The sequence below is a fragment of the Siniperca chuatsi genome, linkage group LG6, assembly GCF_020085105.1.
Source record: "Siniperca chuatsi isolate FFG_IHB_CAS linkage group LG6, ASM2008510v1, whole genome shotgun sequence".
NCBI classification, from domain to species: domain Eukaryota; kingdom Metazoa; phylum Chordata; class Actinopteri; order Centrarchiformes; family Sinipercidae; genus Siniperca; species Siniperca chuatsi.
The window spans coordinates 8,329,545-8,346,028 of record NC_058047.1 but is presented as its reverse complement, the minus strand read 5'-3'; the positions used below and the strand labels follow the sequence as shown (position 1 = coordinate 8,346,028).

General features: G+C 40.5%; 1 protein-coding gene across 2 annotated transcripts in view; it reads right to left on the bottom strand.

Annotated features, from left to right (window-relative positions):
* The window catches only part of ror1 (receptor tyrosine kinase-like orphan receptor 1), a 127,165-nt gene extending 112,465 nt beyond the window's left edge, over positions 1-14,700 (bottom strand). Inside the window, exon 1 of one of the 2 annotated variants that reach the window (XM_044199929.1) lies at positions 14,171-14,700. In XM_044199929.1, coding sequence (XP_044055864.1) covers positions 14,171-14,276 — 106 coding nt within the window. In that variant the 5' untranslated portion in view covers positions 14,277-14,700. The remainder of the gene's footprint in view (positions 1-14,170) is intronic. The other variant, XM_044199930.1, reaches the window with a different exon arrangement.
* Between the last annotated feature and the right edge of the window lie 1,784 nt (positions 14,701-16,484).

The following is a 16,484-nucleotide window of genomic DNA, read 5'->3' as shown; positions in this document are numbered from 1 at the left end:
ATGTAGATCCTGGCCTCCTCTTCCCACAGCGGCCGAGGTGAAAATGACTTTAACATGTGAAGAGGCTGTGGTTGTTCCTGCTATGTATGTAGCCCTGTCAAACTGTCCTCCTTGTCTTGTCTTAATCTGATGTCTGAGGTTATGCTAGGACGCAGGTGGTACAGAATATCTTACTTGAGAGTATATTCATGTTTCAGGACAAGTCACATGTGCATGTGTTCATGCTTGTTCACCTTTAGCCAGGCTAAAAAAGGCATGCAAGTTTTGATAGGGAAAGTGAGAGATGGATAAAAATGCAAGCACGGTAAGCTGCTTAAAGACAAGAGTGTTTCTGTGAGTGTGTGCGTATAGCTGCATGTTTTGTGGAGAACAATGTGAACAGAAAGTGTGAGAGGGAAAAAAAGGAACTTAGACGGCTCTACACCAGGTGAGTTTTCCTGAGGGCAGCTGGGAGTATTTTTCCCCTCATTTAGCAGTTCATGAAAAAAAAACCACAAGCTGCCAGATGTGACAGAGGGCACGCACCCTGCTCACACACTGTAAACATACACACACACACACACACACACACAACACAAAAATCTCACACACAGAGGGAACTCAATCTAACCCAATGTGAATATGTGTGTGGCACCGATTTACTGTATTCCAGCATAAGTCAGAGGCAGATTTCTATCAGCGAGAATGTCCGTCTCATTAAAATGAATGTCAGATGAAGTAAACGGAGGGTGAAGACATCAAAGAGGTCTGCAAGGAGTTGAATATATCTGCGTCTAAACTCGCTACAAACCCATTTACGTCAGGAATTTGACTATGAACCCTACCAGGAATATGAAAATAATTTCCTTTGAAGTTACATTCCTATTTAGTACTTTGATACATGATTTATTTAATCTCTTTAAGGATCTTATTGCTAATTGTTATGAGCCAATAAAAAAAGGCATGTTGCTGTATACGAGACTGAGTAGTCAGGAAAGAGCTAAATTAGAGTAAATTAGCTTCAAATATGTATCTCAAGCACCTACAAACATGTACAATAACTTGTTCAATGTCTTAATAGTTAAAAATACTTCACATGGCCCATAGAAATGCAATGGCCACACCGTGTACCTATGGCTCACCGCTGATCTACATTCTCCTTTGTTATTCCACGCATATCGGCACTGTGTAAAACCGCTGGCTGCTAATTGCTTTCACATTACAGAGCAGCCGGGTGATCTTGGTGGCTTTCCAAGACCACCAACACTGGGACATGGGGCGTACACATTTGCAAATGCATACCACCAATCACACTCTGGCTGCATTACTGTGTAAGCACAGACCGAGGGCAAACATGTAGGCTGCTATCTGCTATGTAACCAGCAGTAAAACACTTCTCTGCTATTGCCTGGGACCATCTTAACTAAAACTTTAGTTAAGATGGTCCCAGTTTGGTCCAAGTTTTATTACTTTCCCTGAGCCAGGGAAACCCATGTAACTTACGTAAAAAAATGCATGGTTGCCACATTAAGAGTAAGGGGGCTTCACTACACGTTTCTGGAGGCACCTTGTGTAAACCACTGAGTGATGCAACTCATTCAGTAAGCAGCAGGGAGCTTGTGTGACTTCCTTAACGCATTTAACAAGCTTACAGTACTCTCATTAGCAATGGGTTATTTGTGACAATTAAACGTAGAGGGCAATGGGCAAGAAAATTGTCCATCCTTTATATAGTCTCACAGCTAACTAGGAGGCAGTTTCTAAAAATATGACATAACCTAATGGTAACATTTTTCTCCCATTCTGTGTTTAAGTGTACACTGCTTATCTTATAGTGATGCAAATAAAACCTTTTCATCTAATCTGGTTTTAACATAACTGTCAAATCAAAAAATAGAAAACAAAGACAAATGATCAAATCATAAATTAAGAGGAAATTTCTGGAGGTGATAAGAGACTTTGATAAGAGGTTTTGTGTTCGGAACAGGACGGATGTTTGATGCTTTCCCCCCTCTTTTATTTCCCCACACTGCTGAAGCAAACATTTTGAACCACAAAATCTACCAATAGCCATTTCCATGTTTTCCACTCATTGTCTAAGAAGCTATGCAGTGTTTCCATATTTTTTTCTTATTAAAACATGTTAACCACAACAAACAAAACTAGCCTAGGGCATACAAAAATAAATAAATACACACTTGCTAGGGAGCAAAACATTTTTAGAGAGGCACATCTTAATCAACACATACACACACCAACAAATTTATATAAAGACAAAAGGACAATGTCCACTGCTGCTCAGGGCCATCATGAGCCGAAGTTAAGCTAGCCAGCTGGCTAGAGTTAAATCTTTAAATTAAAGAGTAAATGGACTAACAACGCCTGGGGTGCAAAGTAAGGGCAGTGGGGGACAATGGGTCACTGCTGTCTGGCTGTGGACACAGAGACAACTAAAGAAGTAACAATAACAGAGAGCCAGAACAAAATATGCTCCAGGATATAACTGGAATACAAACACTTTTCATAACAAACCCTCTGCTTTGAACAAAGTTTCCGAGGATTAGAAGAAAAAGGAGGAGAGGGAGATGAAGACAAAGGCAGAGTGGGTGAAAAAGCAGGAGAAAGCGTAAAAGAAGGACAGCTCAGACAAACTCTCGTCCTGCCAAACTCTACCACAAGTCCCTGCCGTAAGCTGACAGTAGTCCAAACTGCTGAACAGTACCAGCCGGGGAAACTTAGAACCAACTCCACTATTGTTTGAAATCCCACTCAAACAGTCATGAATCACAGCCACAGCGACCTGTCTCGCTCTGAATTATCAGCATTCAAATCAGTGCTTCAACAGAGCATGTCAGGAATAATAAGCCACAATGCCCATAGCTGGGATTGTTTTGTTTTTTTTTGTTTTTTAATTTCAATGCAGCAGGACCCTTCAGGCTGCATACATCTACAGGGACAGGCTCCTGCCTTGTTGCAAAACATCATTACACAATGCATGCAACAGTATAAACATTTGTTCATCTCAATGAAAAGCTCAATAAATATTCTATTTAAGTGTTGTGGAACTGTTGCTAAATGTCTGGAAAGATGCTGAAGCTGTGCCATCTCTCCTTTACTCCAATTATGGCTGTAATGACATGACAGGTTTTATGTTCCATTAAAGATTACTGTGGGACAGTGAAATGCTGGGAATCTGTTTTCTTCTGTTAGAAAATAAGCATGTATTGCTCAACATTTCCAAATGTAATCCTGAAAATGTAGCTATTTGCAAACAAGTGTTGATATGACATGATTTTGAATTATAATGTAGAGCGAGAGTATGCATATTTTCCACAGTTCACATCATATTTTAGTATGAAGGGTTTAACAGCGTACATCATCAGAGGCTCTTAAATCCATGTTCCAGTTGCTACAACGGCTGGATGAAATAGTGAGAGAGATGGAGGGCTGAGAGGTAATGTGGGCAAAGCTTAGCACTGCTGAGGCAGCCACGCAGAGGTTAAGTAAACAGGCAGTGGGATCACGCGGGCCTAAGCCTCTTATATAGGCCCCTCTGAGGAGAAGATCATTGACTTCTGATAGAGGGATGAAGGTCAGGAGTTGTCAAAGATAGTGGGGCCACTGATCCTCGACTAGTGAGAGACCCCTTTCTCCACTGTTGCTCAGTGATTGTTTATTTCTGTCTAGTTTTCTGTCAATTGTTTCAGCTTTTTGATTGATCTGACTTGCTGAAAATGTATTTAAGCCTGCTGTCAGTCAAATGCCTCTGTGAAAATATTTTCTCATCTCAGTATCATTCTTGGCCCTCTCAGCTTCCTCTTAGCTGAGCCAGGCCCATCCCAGTCATCACTCACTTCCTCAGACTATCAATCTTTCCATCCATTTCTAAAAAAGCTAGTATTGGACTTCTTTTACTCAATGACCCTCTTCCTCTTACCCTCCCCAGGTCCCCCTCTCCTGTTCGGAGTCGCAGGGCATTGCAGTTTCATTTCCTGCCCTGCTGAAATCAATGCTTTCTGAGAGAAGGGGGGGAGCAGGGAGAGAGTAAGGGAAATACAGAGACAGATATATAGAGAGAGACAGGAAAACAAGAGTGAGGTGTGAGAGAACTGTGGCATGCAGGACACAACCCCATTAGTAAGTAAACTTAAACTTAGGTTGGTTTCCAAGTCTGTGTCAGCTTTGATAAACATCTACCGGGAAATTAAATAACTGTTCAAAGTGGACACACGAAAAATAGGGAGGCTGCTTTAACGGGTAAACTCAATTTTCCCCTCAACACTCCCCATCGTTTTTTTTTTCGCCTCAGAGAAAAAGAGATTCTGCGGATGGCAAGAGCAGCATTTGGCATCCCACAGGATAAATGTATGAATTCCTGGTCGGGAGCGTCCCAGTTGACGAGATTCCTTTCCGCTCGCCCCAGGTTAAATACAGAGTTTCCCTACATGAGCTAAACTCTGAGTGAATGAGAAGGAGACAGTGATGAAGAAGATAGCATAAATTTTGTCACACAAAGACAGATTCCTGCCCTATGACTATTCCATACCCTTCTATTACCATTCCTGCAGATTTCACCACAAAAACCCAGTCGCTCTGACATCAAACACAGTGATTCTACAAGCCTCTGGTTAACGCATCTGGACAGTCAGTAGTGCAAAACGACTGACTGTGTCCTTCCATCCTGCTATTCTTTTCACTCACTTGTTTCCGTTAAAAACAGACCCATAATCTGGAGAGTTAGGCTACACAGAAGTCAATAACTTTGCATTGAAAGAAGCTGCCGTATGGTGAGGCCATCAAGCCAAAATGGATTTAAGAGGCTACCAATGACTGTGTGGGTACGGTAACAGCTTTTCCTCAAGACTGTGAAGAAAGCTTTGAGGGTTTGCCAAAACTTTGGGTGTCAAGCATCCCATAATCTGCAGACTCCCAGCTTTAGTTTCTGAAACAAAAAACAAAAAGTGGCAAACAACAGAAGCACATTATTTCTTTTTTCACCAAGAGACCGACCTGATCATTGAAAATTTTTCATTATGCCCTATCACTAAGTCTGATTGATGAGACAATCCTTGACTGCTTCTAATGCCACACAGGGGCAATGATTTCCCGGTTGGTGCTGAATTAGGCAGATGGCTAGCCAGCAGTGGTTTGCTAGATGGCCATTTAACTAACGGTACTTCAGAATTACAGCCAGAGAGCCCTTTAACTCCAGATTCCTCGGTCAATGTGGTCAATACAGGATTAGAATGGATAGAAAGGGAATTTCCATTTAAGTCAAATTTCTTATACTCTTTTGTGCTTTTTCTATTCGTGCTAAGTCACTGTTTTATTTATGGTTTCTGTTTCCCATCACAATTTTTGTCCCTGAACATTATCGTCATAAATTTACAGCCACGCTGGACATTCAAACAGACATTGTTTTCAGTACTCATGCTGGCAATTTAGAGCAAAGTTGCTTCTATGCTGACTAGTTCTGTCAGTAGGATTAAAGCCAGTACTTGTCTGCCTAATGTGAAAGTTTGAGATCCCCTGGACAACAAGACTGAGCCACCAGTTCAGTGAAGCTCCTCTTAAGTCTTTTGTGTGTGAATAAAGTGGCGGGTAAACACTAGCTGCTGGTTAATAGGGGTTTGCTTAGAGAACAATGTGACAAAGCCTTTGGTTAAACAAACATGCTAAGGCCATGTCCACACTCATGCCGATAAATTTAAAAACACTGTTTAAGACCGTGTCTTAAAGGCTTGTTCGACGTGGAATGTAGTAAATGACTATATCGCGAACATCGAGCACAAGCTTTGTTGAGCTTGGACTCTACAGAACTAGGCTACAGTTTGAGGCCTACATCATGCCATTATTTATTTTCATTTAACAGCTGTTAAAACCCTATGTGTGCAGTTGACTGGTTTGAATAAATACTGTTTTGTTAAATTAAACTTGGTTGTGATTTCCCCCTTTTTCATGCAATGTTTTAATGCAGACATATGTTGCAGGGACTATTAGAATCATCATACTGGTGCGACTGTGTGCATCGAAGGGTTAAATTAAGCATTTATGAAATGCATTAGAGGAGATTTCAAAATATCGAGATACATATTGTGTATTGCGATATAGCCTAAAAATATCGCAATATTATTTATAGGCCAGCCCTACTGTACAGTATAGTGTATAGCCTATCACACAGCAGTAGTCATTTGATCAGTTCATGTTCATGTTCATTGGAAATTAAGTCATACCCTGATTTAATAAAATTATGCTTACTTCTTTTCATTTGGGTACCATCTAATGCAAGCATAACAAGCGCACATTTCAGTTGAAAGTATTGATACTTTGGGGCTTTTTCTTTGGCTGGGAGACTAATATAAAAAAAACACATGGAGAAATGAAATGGGAAGAAAAAGTTACAAGTGATGCAGCGGGCGAAAGAAGGAAACAGAAGAGAAAGACGAGGGCAGGAGGACCACAGGTTGTTTTGTACCATAAATCTCATATAATAGTAAAACAACACCTCATAGTTGAAACACATAGCATAAGCCTGCCAAACATTTTCAATGGAGCAGAAAAAACATATTGCACAACATACAGTCAGTACCCACAGCAAGAAAAGTGGGAGAGGTTCATCTTTTTTCTGTGAGGTCAACAATAAATTCAAGATTTGTTGCAACACTGAGAGCAGACCTCCCCGCTTATACTCGGATTGTCTGGAAACGTGCACACAGATGGACGGCCTGAGTGCTGAAGACAGACATTCAAGAACTGAATAACTGAAGAATGAAACAGCCTGATAAGCCAACATCATCTATGGTAGGGGGTGTAACGGTACACAAAATTTATGGTTCGGTACCGTACGTTTTCGGTACAGAGAAAATAAAAACAAAATGTAAATAATTTTGTCCTCACGAATACACGTACCTTTACACCTCTAATCTATAGACAGTACATTGGAAAAATATTTTGATGAGGTGATAATCTACAAGAGACATGGCCAAATAGTTCAGTTTGTAGGTTCAAAAAGGGCCCATGAAAAATCTCAATTTGAATCCCCCACTGAAAACTATGAAAGGGAAAAGGGCATAGACATTCACAAACTTGTTGTTATTACTTTAGCAGATCCCCAAATGTATTTGGTGGCTAAATTAGACTTGTTAAACCTGCAGCTTTGAACTAAAACCCATTTAATCTTCAAAAGACAGAATTCCTCAACTTCAGGCTACAACAGGATTATAGTTTCTATAGCTACTGATTGTAATTACAAAGCAATAAAAGCCAAAAAAAACAGCCAGACACACTTCTCTCTGTATCTTACACATACATAAAAACTTCCTGAATGACTAAATGAGAGTGCATACCACAAATCAGTCCTGAGCCCTGACAAGCAAATCCAATACTATACACACAGACACGCGCACACACAACAGATACGCACACATTCAAAAGGATTCAGTTAATTCAAACTGAACACAAATCATTAGATGCCCCGTAAAATTGAATTTCCCGCAGTCCTCTGGTTTAATAATTTCCCAAGCAGAGGGAAGTTTGTACTCTAAGCACTTTCCACATTAGACAGTACTACAGGAGAAATGTGCTATTTACATCATTTGTGTGCGTGTGGGGAAAAATAAAGAAAAGTTTGAATGATGGAGCTGCCAAGAATCATCTTGGAATCACACAACTGTGAAACAAATACATGTGATGATATATTAATAACTGCAGAGTGATAAGTTTATACAAATGCCTCAGTGGAGCTGATGGTCCAATAGCTTTTGCAGCGTAACCACAGTACCACGTGGGCGAAAGAGCAGACGCGGAGCCACAAAGTCATATCAATACTGATACTAAGAAAGCCATATTTTGACTTAACATCCCTCTCATAATCATCACATAACTGTAATGAATCAAACTGTTACCAAAGGCTGTGTCGTAGCAGGAGCTGGTGTGGAGCCACCCCCCGCTCTCAGTTATTGTTGAGTAAACACACACAGCATAGCCAAGAGCAGCATGTCAGTCAGCCAGGCAAGAAGGGCCAAGTGGAGGAGCCACTCCACAGCCAAAATGAACTGTACAGATAGAGAGGGAAAGGGACAGTGTGTGTGTGTGTGTGTGTGTGTGTGTGTGCGTGTGTGTGTGTGTAAAAGACAGAATACAGCCAAGAAAGTCAGAAAGAGAGCAAAAAAGAAAAACAGGGAGAGAGTGCCAGCATTTGTCTCATGACAGCCAGATAAGAGAGTTTTGATGTCATGCTGATGGTGGTGGGGTGACGGAGGGGTTGACTATTCTCTGATCCTCCAGCAGGCAGAAAGAAGGTCTGTGTGTACTACTGAAAACATACATTATGGGACGAATATGCAAATATTTTCTAAAAGAACACAGATAATTTGTATCCACAAACAGCATGTACTTGATTAGTGTTTCTGACCTTTCAGTGACATTAAAGTTATTTAGAAAGTGAAGGCAAGGGCACTATATTATGTCCTCTTTTCATTCACTTCAAATTCACTTAAATTATACAGTAGATTAGGCTCAGGCCACAGTAATTTAATGATTTTGTTCAGTGTGAATGACAATCGCACTTTACTTTACCCGACTACTTGGCTGAGTACTTACTTAGAGAGTGTTGTGAAAAAGATGACAATGCTGCAATGCAGAAAAGCTGATTTCATATGGACAGAAATTCTTTGGGAAAAAGGCCAACAAAGTGAAAAATTCCTGCATTGACTGATAAGCTACACATATGTATTTGGAAAATAAATACTAATATTTTTGGCAGAGAAGCCCATAAAGTTAGGGGTATTTAATACCTTGGCAGGAGTGTGGTGCTGTACAAAGACCTAATTGTGGGTTGACAGAGCTCTGCCCGTCTGCTTGCAGTCAGGGTTTCTGAAGTCCTTAATGCAATGCAAACAGGGTTTAAAAAGATTTACACTGACACATATAGGGAATTTAAAAAGCCATGTTTCACCCTACTCCCTATTAAACGAAATGTAGCGTGATCTCCACATATTAAGCCAGGGCAAAGCTAGCCATGGAGGATGCTAGCAGAGCAGTAATTTGATAAAACTGCAATGAGGAGTGGTCTCAATGAAATTTAGAGCTCTTTAAGCGAGTGCTATTCCCTGCAGTCCTCAACAGTAAACCGTGCCAAGTCTATATGGGAAATTGATATGCAGTATGTGTGGCTTATTCCATTAGACTCATTAAAGTGTCACTTTGTCATCAGCACACTCTCGTACTTACAGCTTGCCTTACAACTGCAGAAAAGGACTCATTGTATTATGTGTATAAAGTACAGCAGAGAACATTTTTTATGTGGCAGGCGTAATTTTTCTTCCAGACAGCAGTCGAAGGACATCAACATAGAAAGTATTGAATAGAAGGTATAGAAAGCAATTTAATTTATAGTCTGACATACAGAATAGGTCAATCGATGGAAAGGGGCAGATATAATTTAGTCTATTAGTACTGCAGCTTATTTCCCCACTGAGTCCAGACTCTACCTCTGTTAAAATCATTGATGTGACATCTATACACTTGCTTCTCAACTGTAGCACTAAAACCTAAACTAATGTTTTTTGTTCCTTTTGTTAATCCAGTGCTGCATTTCCCCGAACCCTGCAGAGGTTTCTCCCTCTCTCTAACAGACTGACCTCCTGTGCAGACAGTAAATTGCAGGAAAAAGGTTTTCACGCTTGGCTACAGTTTGTACTGTCAGAAACTTTATCAAAAGGTCTCCGACGAGGATCTGAGTGAACTATGTTTAGCCTTTGATTAAACACTGCCTCTCCGAGGGACTCTGACCGCTAAAAAACAAGCATGTTCCACAGAGTCCGATTTGTGGAAATAAGAGCATTTTCCTGCCAATGTTACGCAAATGCAGGAAATTTACACTTCGTACCATTCACAGAAAGGTATTTGCCTGACTTGGCAGAGAGTAGATCTACAAAAGGAAAACCTAAATCAGGCTCTCCTTCCAAAATTCCTCTGTCAACCAAGCTTTGACGACATATTATCAGGACATTCCAGCCAACAACTCAATGGAAAACAACTGTACCATTAACTGGCATCACACATCATAAGAAAACTTCATATCTTGTGATTTCTATATTAATCAATCAAGTAGTCCTGCTTAGGAAACAACAACTACAATAAGAGAGTGATGAAAAAAAATCTACACAGGTCAGAAAAAGGGACTGAACATTAGTTATTTGATATGTTGATACTTTTTTATACCATTTAAAGTAAATCACCCACTGGCTGTACATCAGTTAAACAATTAGCACACAATATTCTCCAAACAGTGTGCCCTATGGCAACACTGAAGCACACTGAGCCTTGGCAAACACATGTGCTTAATAACGAGTGGGAAGTAGGTAATTGCCAGTGCACGACGTGGTTTACATGCCGATGTTTTAAATCAGTGACATAAAACAGTCGGAGCATATGATTTATGGCTATGCACTGATTAAATGAATGTCCATGATTTTCTTCCCATTTCACACACTCAAAATGGAACCAAAGTGTCTAAAAAAAAATAGAAAAATCAACCCCTCCTCCCAGAAAAAGTCCATACATCTGTTTCACACATACAGTTCCTGCCACATTCTTCTGTCTGCCAAAAGCTTTTAGGGATGCAGACCACTTGATGCCTGAGTTAGTGTAGTGTGCACTGTGCAAAGTGGGAGTTGAGTTTTAACACAGCAGAGTCATCTATCTGAAAGAGATGTACCACTCAGACCATGATGGAGCCCAACATTTCTCAGAGAATCTGGATAAAATATAGACTAACTTAATATAGTCACACATAAAAGGAGAAATTATAGTAATATCGCAATGATGAAAAGCACTGAGCAAACTAAAAATCACTAGAGGGAGTAGCTGATTTGCGCATATTTTACATGGATGCATAAAGAAAGTGCAACCATAAACTGACATCTCTTTCACCTCCTTGTAAACTGCTCCCTTAATATGAGTCTCAGAAAATGCCAGAAGACATATAACAGAAGAGACAGACATCTCAGTAGCAGAGAGAGCAGGACAAGCTCCTACACACTCAGCCTGTAGGACCGAGGATTTTTTCCAGGGGTGAAGTGCCTTTAGTGTCAACAGTGTGTCCTGTTGAAGACTGCACTGAGGCAGTTCCACCCAACATGATTTATAGCCTTCCTGAGTGTTATTAAAAGGCTAAATGCAACTCTAAACAGATTTCACATAGTCGCTGCCCTGCAGAGGAGCTTTTATGATCAGAGGTGAATGTCCCATGTTCAGGAACATTTACACAGTTTATATAGTTGGAAAACATTGTTGTCAATTTATTTTTATGAACATGTCACAGATTATTACTTTGGAGATAAAAGGCAGGGGCTGAAAGATGTATTGGCAGTGACTCTTTCGAAAAGATGCTGCACCTATCTTATGTTTAAATAAAAGGTGCATTTACTTGCACCGTGGTAATCTAATTGTTCCCCACTTTCAGCAGAAATCTGATTTCCATGCTACAAAACCTGGGTTCAATTTCAGGTTAACTGATAAAGAATAAACCCAGTTGGCACAGCTAGATTCCTGCTGGGGGGGGAATATAAGGTCATGTCAACCTTTGTGTGGGTTTTTCAGTTTTTTCCCCCAATTGTGCGCAAATGCATTGAAAAGACCTCCACAGGAGGACAGTTGTGATTTGCAAGTGAAGCACTGCCTATAAGACTAAAATCTCATGATTTGTTGTACATGATTCCATCCTTGTTTAGATTAGCACCCAGAAGGCTGATAGTGATGCCTAAGCTGTTTTTGGCAAGGGGAGAGAAGAATCTGAGGGCTGACAAAGGTGCATGTAAACTCAGGTTTTAGAGTAATCAGTCGAACACAAGTTCAAACCCATTTTCCAATTTCCTGCCTTGACCTGATCGCTTACATTGATCAGGATTTTGTGAGCATGTAAATGTAGAAAGAGTGTAGCACTTTATTAGTTTTAAAATAAAATTGAATAACGTACTCTATGTGATTTGGACTGCATTTTGTGAGCCAATTAATCACAGTTTCAGGTATTGCAAGCAGCTGAGGGAACATACAGTTCCTTAAAATACATAACCCAAGCATGCATATATGTTTTTATTGTAAACAAAATGTAAACAAAATTCCCTTGCTGTGGCCAGGGGAAGCCCTGATTGTTCTTGAAAATGTTAACATTTGAACCAGTGACAGACCAGTAACCTCTGACCTCTGACTGGACGCTCACAGACTGACCAGTAAAGCAGACAGCAGCAAATAAAGACAGACAGCCGAGCCTTTCAGTTTCTTTCTTGTCAAGTTTGCACAGTTGCTTTCACAATAGCCATATTATATCCACCGGCCACTGATCACAGGATACTGCACTCTTCTCTTCACATATGATTACAGTTGAACCACAGTTGTTCCTCTCTGACCATTCCCATTACAGCAAAAAAAAGAGAAGAGACATGACTCCCAGTGATATGATTTAAACATATCCTGGAGCTGCTTCAATGGCAGTGAATAGGAGGTCAAGTTTGTGGATGCAATGGAAGTACAAAGCATCTTAAGGGGCGCCATCTTCTTGTCCATAACCATTAAGGCTACAGTGAAGCTATGCTTATTTGGATGTAAAGAAAAAGTCAGTATCAAAATCATTATACAGAGCAGCTGCAGATAATCTCTGACAGACAGAGGTTGAAGCTTTTCAGTAGGTTTCTGGTTTCCAGCAGTTGGAGGGAGTGCAAAACCGAATCAGTTTTGCTTCACGAATAACAGTATTAGCATATAAAATGTAATTTTCAGAGTAAACTGCGCAGCTAACATGGAAAAAGATGCAGTCATTTCTACTTGTCTATTTCCAGATATGAAGTACCTGCAGAAGCAGGGGCTTGGCTCTCCACTCCATATTCGATCACGAAACTCCATTTGTAGAAGTTATAGCTAAATCATCCAGTTAAGTAACGTGGATTAACATTCCTCCCTAACTGAGCAGAGCAGAAAGATATAGAAGAAGGGATGGCAAGAGAAGGGCCATAGCAGAAAGCTTTACGCTCAACGCAGCATACAGTGTACACCTCCATTGTAAATAACAGCCAAAAGCATTTAAGGAGGACAGAGATAATCCAAACAAACCCCCAAAAAACTTCCGAGATAATTAATCACTACCCATCTAGGAGGGGAGGATTGTTTTATACTTACTATACTCTGAAAAGCCAGAGAACAAAAAAAATTAAAACACTTTCCACAAGTGGCTTCATAAACAATTCAAATTTAATTCAAACCGAATTCAATCATACTTATATTAGTCAACTAAAAGCCAGTTACATATACCATCAGGTCATCCTTTCTTTAAGATGTTAAAACCACACACGCAGCCATGTACAGTAAAAGACTAAGATTGTTGAATGAGCAAAAAAAACAAACTACGCCTTTTAACCACAGTACACAGACAAATAAACTGATGATTTATTTTAGCGTTTGTTTTGAAAATGTTAATTAAGACAAATTGCAGTATTGTTTCATAGAGGCCACAGGCTGGCCTATTTTTCCAAAAGTTGTCCATGCATCCTCATCTTACTGCCTAAAACAGCCACTACTCTCTTACCATCAGTCAACCTAAATGGTTAACAACTGTTTGCCTTTTAATTAAGACTTCATGTATCCCTTATCTTTAAAGTGACCCAAATTATCGAGGGGGGTGGTTGGGGGCACAATAGCTACCCAGCTGACTAGCTAAGAGCCCCCCTATTGTCTGCCAATGGAGTCAAGTCTTTCCCCGTGCAGAGGCTTCAGAATGACAATAGCATGATAATCTACAAACCAAAGATCATTTACATGAGAGGGGAGGCTGAATGATGGCAAACAGCTCTGCTTTGTATGGATGGAACAAGAGTTTGTGAACATGTATGAGATGATTTCAGGATCGAAAAACAAATAGAGTGGTCTTAAAAATATACTACCCGACATGAACACAATGATGGGTGACTTAAACTGTCTTAAAAGTGCAATAAAGTCACTATAAGTCCACTGCTGAGCACTTCAGGCACATGCTAAAAGTCCCAACAAAGTTTTTTCGTCAAGGTAGAGAGATTACATCGTTGAATTCACGCGTGTTGGGATGACACAGATTGACGCAGATTGAGTAAAGCCAGCAGAGAAGCAGGAGAAAGATGGGGAATGATTACCGAGGGAAGGAAAAAGTACGGAGACTCACCAGACGCGCTCAGGTCCAGGACACTTTGGAGGAGCAGGGCGATCCAGAGAGCGCAGGCTGGGCATCTCCAGAGACGCTGGCTCGCCGCTGCCCGAGTTGGATACATTCCTCCGGCTCTGTGTTAAACCGTAGCCCGCTTTTCACATCCACTACACTCAAAATTTTATTTCGAGCCCCTCCAAAAAAATTAACGAATCAAAACACAGTGCCTTAATATCGTGTGCGCTGTTTTCCGCTGCTCTTTCAAAGCGCACCAAAACCCTCTCACTAAAAAATGTGAGAGTTTGGAAGAAAGTTGTCTCCGTCTCTTCTGGTTTCTGTCTCTTTCCTCCTCGCTGGAGCCCAGCTCACTTTCCCCCTCTCTGTCTCTGTCTCTGTCTCTCTCTCTCCAACTGAGCGCAATCCTTCCTACAAACTTCAGTGGGAAAACGTGTGCCCACAGGAGCCACATGGCTCTGATTAGCTACGTGTCGCCACCCTGTGTTCACTACAGGAACTGTCAGAGGACAGGCAGAAACGTCTGAATTCGAGAAATGTATGTGGCTGAATTGAAAGTGCACAGGACCCACACCTCAAGAGCTTTTTTGGGGGGGCAGGGAAGCCCTGAGAAATGTGGAGGAAAATGTAAAATAAGAAAATCTACAATTCCAACTGAACTCAATTTACTGAGGAAGGTCGTGTGATGAAATTGAAAGCTTCAGAACAGCTACTAAATGGACATTATTCATTTTAATTAACTTTCGATCTCTTTCTTTTTGGTTAAAAGTCAACTTAGCAATGTGCATCTATTCACAGCAATGATTAACTACAAAATTATGACAATTTAAATGACTCAAAGACAAAAAAAACCTGACAAAGAATGACTGCACATTTTAGGGAAATGGCATGAGTACAGAAGTACAAGAAAGTATTTAAAAAAGCACATTTTTGAACTTTAAGATTTAAGATTTTGTTATGTAGACCCCATTGCACTCTCAAACTTAAATTATGACCAAAAATGAGTTAAGTAACCCAAAGAAAGCTCCTCAGTCCAAATATACCAAGAATGATTTCAGGGAATGTGAATAGTGAATTCAGCGTGGCCTCATACATGTTCTTTATTGCACTCATGATATTTTTGAGAATGTTCCTATACAGGCGTAGCTTTTCTGCAATAATTGTATAGCATCCACTGCATCATTTATTGAAAGGACTGATCACTGTACATTTTGCCACAGTTCAGTATGTGCTTTGTTGAACAGTTCTGAAACAGTGTCCTGTCATTGGGTTGAACTACTGTACTGCTACCTGTGACAGCTTGACCCAAGCTTACGAAAATAGGCCTGTTTTCAACGACACACATTCTCATTTGACTAAAATACAGTCCAAAGTAATGTGAATTGATAAACAACTGTTAATGGATCTGAAATTATCTCTCTAGATTATCTGATAAAGACGCACCTGGAGCTGATTAGATGATCACATGTGGTGGTGGTGGTGGTGATTTTAGCAAGTAGATCTACCTTTTTATAGCTAGATGAATTACCCTGCACATTAAAACCATATCCAAATGTTTAACTCAGTGAACTGCATTTGACTTCCCTTAATGCATGACATGTACAAAGACAAAGACAGATGAATGAAGGAAAGAGGGTCTAAAGAGACGGGATTAAGGTTTCTTGTGCCGTGAACAATCACCGCTGCAGACATGTTAACTACAGCTACACACACTACATACACACACCTTTATACAATTAATTCCAGAGCCATACAGCAGTATTAACCTAACTCACCTTTCCCTCTATAACTCCACACCTTGTTTCATTTTACTCTACTCACTTCTGGATTTTGACACATACTTTGTCTCTGTATGTGTGTCTGCACACACAGAGTACTTTGAAAGGCTGATACCGGACATTTTTGGGGCAGGAAAAGAATGGTAGCAATTTAGCATCTCCGGTTCCCCCATATTGTGACCTACCCTTGCTCATTAGAGAGAAATATCATCCTCTCTGAAGTATGTTTTGATTTAACTGTTACAGAGCACAGGAGTAGCATGTATGAATAATGCTTTAGACTGGATTATTTTCGAATGACGATCTGAGAGAGGGTGTAGTGGGCTGCTCACAAGTGTCAGGGCTCCTCATCAGGTCCACGGGTCCAGGACATGGACCATGGACTCCTAATCGTAACCTTCCTTCCCCTCCACTCTCCCGGCATATCTAGAGTCATCCCTGGAGAGATGCTGCTAACTAGAGTTTCGAGATAACACTGCACAAGCTTCCTGCAGACCACGTGATAGGATAAGGGTGTGTCCGAGTGTGTGCTGGGGGAA